The sequence below is a fragment of the Cynoglossus semilaevis genome, chromosome 16 (assembly GCF_000523025.1).
Source record: "Cynoglossus semilaevis isolate Cse_v1.0 chromosome 16, Cse_v1.0, whole genome shotgun sequence".
Taxonomy (NCBI): Eukaryota; Metazoa; Chordata; class Actinopteri; order Pleuronectiformes; family Cynoglossidae; genus Cynoglossus; species Cynoglossus semilaevis.
The window spans coordinates 16,125,237-16,134,593 of NC_024322.1; the positions used below are offsets into that span (position 1 = coordinate 16,125,237).

General features: G+C 40.7%; 1 protein-coding gene across 1 annotated transcript in view; it reads right to left on the minus strand.

The window, feature by feature from the left end:
• Positions 1–33: 33 nt before the first annotated feature.
• tns1b (tensin 1b) overlaps positions 34–9,357 on the minus strand; it is a 66,691-nt gene continuing 57,367 nt past the window's right edge. Inside the window, 13 exon segments of the mRNA XM_025063734.1 lie at positions 34–298; positions 444–512; positions 733–901; positions 1,524–1,592; positions 2,153–2,230; positions 2,540–2,635; positions 2,828–2,956; positions 3,470–3,556; positions 4,474–5,499; positions 5,662–5,865; positions 6,820–6,915; positions 8,400–8,538; positions 8,637–8,830. Coding sequence (XP_024919502.1) covers positions 265–298; positions 444–512; positions 733–901; positions 1,524–1,592; positions 2,153–2,230; positions 2,540–2,635; positions 2,828–2,956; positions 3,470–3,556; positions 4,474–5,499; positions 5,662–5,865; positions 6,820–6,915; positions 8,400–8,538; positions 8,637–8,830 — 2,390 coding nt within the window. The 3' untranslated portion in view covers positions 34–264.

Below are 9,357 nucleotides of genomic sequence, written 5' to 3' on the forward strand. Positions count from 1 at the left end.
TTTTTGGAGATTTGTTCCAGAAATTATATTTTTGTAAAATTATTTTTTTTCAAATTTGATATTTTCCTGCATGTTTCTCAAAAAGTTAGAACATTTAAAGAATATTTTTTTAAATATATATATATTTTTAAGTTTCTATCACACAAATGTGTACTTTTCCTGCCATTTTTGGTCAAAAACTAATTTTCCTAAAAATGATCTTTTCCTGAAAAAAAATCTCATGCCATGTGGTCAGATGGTGAAAAAAATCATTACATCATTGACTTACTTTGCAGCACCCCCTTCTGGCTTTTTCCACCTGAAAAGAAAACATTATGACCAAACGATGGATTTAAAAAATTACAGCTGAGAATCGCGTGGACATCACGTGGACATGACAGAACAAACAAAAGTCATCGTCTTTTTTTTGGAATTCTTTAGTTAAATCATGCTTCTTCACTCACTTTCTATCCTGAGGGTCGATATCACAGAATGTGACAGTGTTGTTTGGATAGTGGCGTCGGAAAAAAATCCTGTAACAAAAACAAGTCACAGATTACAAATCAATGTGAGTTAAGTCACCCAGTAGTAAATGTATGTTTTGTTTTTTTTTAGTATCGTTTTATTGGTGTGTAAATCTATTTTTGTGCAGGTTCATCACTGCTTATATTAAAACAAGAGAAAGTCGAAAGTGCAGTGATTGTTGTTGTTGTGTCTGACGCAGTGCCTTCCCGGCCCTGCTCCGTGACTTACTTCATCTGGTTGTCCGTCAGCGTGATGCCTTGAGAGGACACCTTGAAGTGCACAACAGTTGCAGTAGGTGGCGGAACAGCAGCCAGTGTCTCAGTGATGGCCTTGGCGATTGCCTGAGGACCAGTCAGGGACTCCATCTCCAGTGAGTTGATATAGAGCACATTGCATGCTGGGAAGAGACGATGTACTCTCATTGTTTTTTGTTTAATTAAAGTACAGGTTAAAAGATTAAAGTAAAAAATACAAAAAAAAAAATGAAATCAATCCTGGAGCTCCTTTCACACCTGCAATATTTTTTCAGAACTGCCTAAAACTTTAGCACAGCGGAACAGACGACAGCGAAGGAGTTGAGTAGTCGAACAGAGACTGAAAGCAGTTTGAATGTGAAACGAAATCTTTCGCATCATCTAGGAATTCTGCCTCATGCAACAAGTGTTGTTCCAGGAGAAAGCATGCCGTCTGAAGGAGGTTCTGTCAACAACTCTGTTAATGTTTCCTGGTTTGTGCAGGTGATAACATTCACGGACAAACACACAGGATGCACATTCCAGATCAGGCCATCAATAAAAGCTTGTGATGTTTACCATGGGAATCAGCGGCAGCCTTCTGCACTGTGGTGGAAAGAACGTCATGAGGTCAAATGAAGTGAACAGTGGGATTCAGATAGAAACAAACATGTTGTCATGTCAATGTTGATCACTCTAAATCTGTCATCTGTGTCAAGAGAAATAAATGGGATAAAAACAGAAGCACTGACTGTAATCTGTTTTGTTTTGTTTTGTTTTTTTTACCTGCTCCTTGTTTCAACTGCTCAGTGACTGGATTTGTTGCTGCAACAGGTTGCGTTTCCTCATTTAGATCTGGGAGGGGTTACAAAAGATTTACAATTAGTGAGTTTCAAAGAAAAACAAAACTTTTGAAGGGCAAAAACATGTTAACCAAATAATTCAAATATCCTAAGAAAATATGTTTTTAATGGAATGTGGCATTTTGTTCAATAAAATACCTTAATTTGTCAAATTTAAATTAAAAACATTAAAATATTTTTTTTTAATATTTTTAAAGTTTTTTACAAAAAGTAAATTTTTGAACAGTAAATTCTTTCGTAAATAATTTTTACAAAAAACTTTACAAAAATATTTAATTATATTAATCTGTTTTTTATGCAAGAATTCGATTTTTAGATGAAAATATAAATCAAGTTTTTAAGGATTATTTTACAGAGAAATGTAATAAAAAATTCGATTTTCCTAAATTTTTTTTTTACTTATTTCAAAAAACACAAATTTGTTTTAGAAAAATCAAATTTTTTATTAAGAAAAAAAAATTAATAATTTTACAAACTTTTATTTAGATTTATAATATTGTGATGTAGATGGTTGTTCTGGCAGTGAATGAGTGACTGTTTGTCAGCACAAACCTGTGGCAGGGATGAGCAGTTTGCAGGGCAGAGCCAGTGGTGTGATAGCATGTTGGTAAACCAACGCAGAGAGACAACCTGAGGAGAAGACGCGGACCAATTAGGAGAGTGGATTGTAAACCATGTTCAGTCTGGAAAAATAAGATTTCTTTTACTGACTAACTAAACTTTGTTAAAGAAGATGTGTGTCTTTCTTCAATTCCTGCCGGTATATCAGCATTGTCTTCAACTAAACACACATGTAACAGAAGTAAAAAAAAAAGAACGTCCCTGAGTGTCTAGCCAAGACAGGAGACATCGTAAGACGAGATACTCATTTATAGATGGTCTTTGTTTGGATTTAACACACGCACACAAAACACACAGCCTTTGGAGTGTGTGTTTTACCAAAGTAGGGCTCGTTAGGACAACCCTTTAGCTTCACTCCTTTGGGGCTGCTCTCGATCAGAAAGTGTCTCACCAGCTCGTTGGCTGTGGCGTCACCTGTGACAGAGCAGCAAGGGCTTTGTTAATAATCCACACATGACCTAAGGTTTTTATTAAATCTGATTTTTGTATTTCTCTTACATTTTTTTAAAGTTTTTTCTCTGTCTGTTTGTCATCATCGTTCAACTCAAGACATTACCACAGGTCAAATCATTTTTTTTCTCGTTATTAATAAGTTTTAAACACTACCTTTCTTATTCTGATGCACAGTGGGGGGGGGCGAGGCCACCTTCATGGCCAGGCCGTAGGCCCCCCTGAACGAGTGACTGTCTCGGATTATGAACGCTCCAGGCTCCATCTCCCTCAGCAGGCTGATGGCTGTAACACAGTTAGCATGTTGTTAGCACATGCACTCGTGCTAGCATCTAGGATAATTAGCATCACCACGTCTATAACATCTGCTCTAAGACACATGAACCTTGTCTTCTGCCCTCTGCAGGAGGACGCAAAAAAACAAAACTCAAATTAAAATTTGCTAAATTTCAGCCAAAATAATTGGCTAAATTTTTCTTGACATTTTTCCATATTAATATTTCTATCATTTGGATTAGTGACAAATTAATACGTGTTTGTAAGGAACATAAACATTTATCTGCTGTTACTTGTCAGCGCTAACATACATACGATATACAATTAATTAAGAACTCCAAAGAAAACATAAATAGAAGTTCATAAAATCAAGAACTTTCCCCATGTGATTGTTTAAAGAACAACATTCACAGATACTACCTAATACTCTACTCTAGAACGACATTATCCAGTAGTGAAGACTTGAAGGTATCCACGGTGGTACTGTACTGCAGTAGTGCAGTACAACTGCAGGGTTCTTACCTTGCTCTCTGGAGATGTCCGGCTTGTACCAAAACTTGGACGTGTCCTGTACAAACTTAACGTTCAGTTTGTTCTCTGGACTTCCATCTACGATGAAGAACAGACCATTGTTAAAGATGACTTTCATCTTCACACACTTTTACAAACGACACACTTCAATAACACTCTGGTTTTAATGACCTCTAATTATTAAAAATATTTGGTCATTTAAAGAATGAGACAAATAAGACAAAGTGATGTTTTACTTGGGGAGTTTAAAAATATCAACACATTGATGTATCGCGATATTTCTTTTCTTGATACCGTATCAATATCCTCCATCAGTGTATTGATTATTTATCACCAATTCCCAGTCAAATATTCCTGGTGTTGGTTCTTTTTCTTTTTCTTTCTTCAAACTAATGGCCCTATGAAAACACTGCACAATGAAGTATTACTACAACTGGTACTTCAACCACACAGACACAACAACACATAAGAATATGGAACAGCTGAATTTAACATGTGACTCTAGGAACCTTAAAGGGAATCCCTTTCCCTTGTATACCACTAGAGGGCGCCCAAGTATCAACAATGGTTAGCATACCACAGTTTGAAAACCACTGAAGTGAAACAGTCCGCACAGATGTTCACTGACAGGACAGAACAAAAGTTTAGAAAAAAATTAAGTTGGACTTCAAACAGTCGCTGCTGGAATTCAGTTCAACGCCACGTGACTATATCATCGTGCCTTAAATATCGCAGTATATCGCAATACATCGCATCATGAAACGTAACGTATCACCGGATTGTGATGCAGCACTTAACTTCTTTAGCCACCAGGCCACCAGTATCGGCATATTTGATATCGGCAGAAAGTTTATATCAAACATACCTAATAGTTATACTTAATAAAAAAAATACACCCAGATTAGATTTGGAGAAAAAACCTAGTGGTCGACAGTGGAAGTTGTTTCTTCAGAAAACTCAAAATCATTTCATTAGAACGAAGAGAAGGTTCTCACCTGACGTCTTGAACTTTGAGAAGTCGGAGAACGTGTGGAAGTAGCCGTGAGTGCCCCCGCCGGCCACCGGAGACATCAACTTCCCGTTCATTGTACCAAACGAGGAACCCTCATTTGGTCTGTCCCCACTGGACATACGTCTTTTCTCTGGAAGCTGGGGCTGGAAGGCGGGAGCCGGACTCCCCTGCCTGAAGCCCACACCCACGCCCAACGCCCCCGCGTCCTGGTAACCTGCAGGGGAGACGGGGAAGCAGGGGGTTGGTGGTCCCTGGTATCCTGAGGAGCTGCTCTGTCTGGACAGATTTCCGTGTCTTTCGTCTGGGGTGGTGTATCCGCTGTGCAGCGGGTGTCGGTCCAAACTAGGGCTTCTCTGGGACGCCTGGGACACGGAGACGTGGCGGCCTAAAAGTGGGCTTCCCTGCGGGTGCGTGACGGACGACTGTCTGCTGAGGACGGGGCTGCCCTGTGTGGGCTGGCCCAGGGACTGCTGTCTGCTGAGGACAGGACTGTGCTGAGGAACCTGACCCAGAGAGGCCTGTCTGCTGAGGACCGGACTTCTCTGGACTCTTTCAGAGAACTGCCGACCGAGAACTGGACTGCCACCGGGCAAGCTCTGCACGCCCACATCAAACCCATTGGCGGGCACCATTTTTGGACTGTAACCGTCTTGACCAGAACCGGGACACTGCTGTGGGACAGTTTTGTGAGCGGATCCGGGGACGTGGACTTGTTGGGGTGCGTGGTGACTCCCATGGCTGACGATGTTCGGGGAGGGTTTTGGCACGGGAGGAGTCAAACACGGTGACACGTAACTCTCCAGGAAGGCATTGGGGTCAAGGTAGGACTGCGTGGGGGTGTTGGTGCCGAGGTGGGGGGAAGCCGGGGTTCTTGAATCAAAGTACGAAGAAATGGGCGTGTTGGCACTTTGATATAAGGAGGTTGGAGTCGGGTAGGTGATTTCTGTGGCGCGAGGACTGAAGCTGGAATCAACTGTGGGTTGTGATGGAGTGTTAACACTGCCCTCTGCTGGTAGATAATTCAGAAAAACGAGCAGAAGATCCGTACTGCTGTAAACAACAACAAAAAAAGTTTGTGTGTTCACAGCACACTACATACTCTAAAAAAAACAAACAAACTAAGGGGCGGGGACCGAAGGTGTGGACAACACAATCGCATTAAAAACACAACTGCACCATGGGGACACTTACCCCAGAGAGTTCTGGATGGGACTGCTGCTGGACAGAGGGGGGTTGAGGGGGTGGGGGGTGGGGGGGCTGGGACTTCTCTCCTGGTTTGTTGTCTCTGTCAGCGGGCTGAGGCTTCGTGGGGATTTGGGCACCTCGCCAGCCGCAGCTGCTGACCGTGCCACAGACTCCACGTAGGTTCTCGGCGCTGCGTTAAAAAAAAAAAAAAGAAAAAGGTTTTTATGTCAAGACATCGGTTCTAGAAGTTACTTTTGGTTGTGTGGAAAATAAAAAGACAAATATTTGAAAACTATGGGCCTCGTTATCATGAGATCAATGGAGACTGTGTGGACAGTCCATGACGACGTACTGATATAAGTTTATTAGACATACATGTGGACGGAGACATGGAAGAGAGGACAAGGATGAGGACTATGATGATGACCTTGTGACCTTTCAGGACCAGTCTTACCTTCATCACTGGTTCTGCTCTGATCGTCTGTGTAGAGTGGGCATCGGTGGAAAAACCGAGAGAACACAAATATGACAAACACACAATATTACCGGGGGGAGGAGGGGACTGAAAAAACTTCTGTCCCCTAGGGGGAGCATGGCAGAAAATAATTGCCTTAGTGAGCAGACGACACTTAACTTCCTTACCACCAGGGACACCACTGCCCTGCTATATCGGTATGGTCGATATCGAAATCGGAAAGTAAGTGTATTGGCATATTGGATATCGGCAAAAAATGAATATTGGACATATATAAACATATACACATACATACACACATATATGTACTGTATGTATATACATATATATAATACATATATACATACATATATGTATATATATAAATATATACATATATGTATATTTATTTATATATATATTTATATTTATATATATATTTATATTTATATATATATACATATTTTTATATATGTTTATATTTATATATTTATATATATACATATATGTATATATATAAATATATACATATATGTATATTTATTTATATATATATTTATATTTATATATATATACATATTTTTATATATGTTTATATTTATATATTTATATATATACATATATGTATATTTATTTATATATATATTTATATATACACATACACATTTGTACAAGTGTGTGGAAACCAACCTGGGCCTGTTTGATTCAGGAGGATTTCTGCTGGGTTGTGTGGCTTCAACCCCAGGGCCGACAGTGGGGTCTTAGCCAGACCAGGAGGAGATCGACCTGCAGGGACCAGGACACATGTCAGGACACAGTCTCGGACGTCACAATAATCTTGACAGCTGTAAACTGTTAATAGTTTTTTTTTTATCTACTTCCATGTATTTCTGATGCAGATACACAGGTGTACAGCTGTCAAGACCAGGAGAAAATACACACTGGTTCACACACAGGAGCAGCAGGTGTTAAGGTCCATGCCTCGTGCTCTGATGAGGGAGGGGCGGGGGGGGCATGCACATGGCCAATCAGCACGGGAAAACAAATACTGAGCTGCAGTCCACATCTGACTGCCCTGCACATGTGGCCCACATTTGGCTGCCCCCTAGCTGGCACCAAGTATGCAGTTCCTCTGGGAATCAGACCCAGGATTATCTCAAGATAATTTGTGTAAAGAAATTAAAAAAAAACACGTAAGAAAAATTCAACAAAATTCAAGTTGGGTTTTTTTTTTTTTTTAACACGGCAGTAAATTATCAGGGTGGGGCAAGTTTACAACTGTAAAAAAGGACTCCAGAATATTTCAACACAAGGTGGCACCATTGTCAAGCATGCCAACAGCTCCAGCTTGTGGATAAACTTCACGGACAGATGCATCTGGACCCGGACCCTGAGGCCAAGTTCAGAAATAGTTTGGATTTCACAGCAGGTCATAAAGAAGTTTATCTGTTTTTCTACAGCCTAAGACTATTTTATTGAAAGTTTAAATTCAAATAATGTTTTCATCCTTCAGTTGTGTTTTTTTCCTTTTAAATATTTGGAAAAAAAAAGAAGCTGTAAAACAATCATGGAAAGTAAATGTTTCCACCTGCCTAAGACTTTAGCACAGCACGGCTTCTACGGAAAGTGTTTTTTATTAAATCTCAGAAATGACAGTTTAATGATGTGTGTGTTTGTGTGTGTGTGTGTGTTTGTCATGGTGTGGTCCATGCTGCGCTCATGTGGTTCTCATGCCAAAGCGATGCAGGGCTATGGTGGGGGTTCACTCCAGCAGAGAGAAGAAAAGACACTGTGGTGGTATGGAACCTGCCCAAGAATTCAAATCAATCAATGATTCTCTGCACTTCATGGTGTGTTTGTGTGTGTGTGTAGTTCATTTCAGAAGTTTCACACTTTCTTAAATATGTTCTAATTTTATGTTTAAAAATAAATATATTAATTTTACTTTAATCCAGCTGTTTCAGGAGTTTTGAAGCGATCCCTGGGCGCCGAGGCCAAAGTTAGGTAACGACTGTTTTAGGCTAACCCGGTGCTGAACTAGCTAGCTGTTAGCTGTTATGAACAGTTAAAAATGCACTGGTGGTTTGGCTGTTAATGATCCAGGACAGAAATGTCCCGCTCTGTCTGAAGACCAGTTCCGTGGACACGTCTTCACCCTTTTTTTTTTCCAGAACCATCCTCGTCAGGAAAACAAATTAAAAAATCACTGTATCAACACCTAAACAGAGCTGAACTCCACAGTGCCCTCTGTCAGCCAGAGTGGAACTTACACAGGTTGAAGTAAGGGGTTTGTGGCAAAACGGGGAAGGCAGGGGTTTGGGGGAACACCTCACCACCAACTGTGGGTGTCGGACTATCAGGGCCTCCGTCCATTTCCTCAAACGCCTCCCGGTAGCTGTGCATGTTTCTCTGCAGGCAGAAACAACGAGGCCGACAAAAACATTAACCTGTGCAGAAGAGTGAGTCCGATCTGGGGATCAGCGTTTTTTGTTTTTTTTCCTTCCTACCTCTTTTGGACGTCCTCCAGGATTCATTGCGATGGCGTTTGCGAACTCTGGAGAAATACACCGGATGGGGGAACGGAGCGGCGTATCAGGAGACGGGCCGTCATCCAAATCACTCTGATACTGACTGTCGCCGGTGATACGACGGCGAGGCAGAGTGCCGGACTCGTCTGAGGACTGAGTCTGAGCCTGAAGACCTGAGACCAGATAACACAAGTCAATAGTCATCAAACATTTTTAATAAAGATTACTTCATCTCCAGGGTAATTTATTTATTCACTTGTCAATAAAAATGATTTTAGATTTTTTTTTTTTTAAACTGGATGAAACTGTCACTGATTTTTTTTTTTTTTTGGCTGAACAAACGGTAACTAGTGACTGAAGACTAAAAACAAAAACAGAAGACATTCATGAAGAGGACAATCATCAGGGACACACCCACCCCCCTCCACCCACCCACAGGCCCAGCTGCTTCACCAAAAGTACAAATGATGATATTCCACTGATTAAGTGAACGTTAACCAATTAAATATCACAAATCTAAGGGGGGGGGGGGGGGGGCAGCTGTGACCAGGTAGCTACTGGTCAACTGTCCCTTTCGAACAGAGTCGGTGACAAAAAGTCAAACCAGTGAAACCTATCATGATTATATTTATCCAGATAAATGGCAATAAATCTTCATGAATCACAATAAAATTCAAAGACTTTTTCGGCCAATCACGCT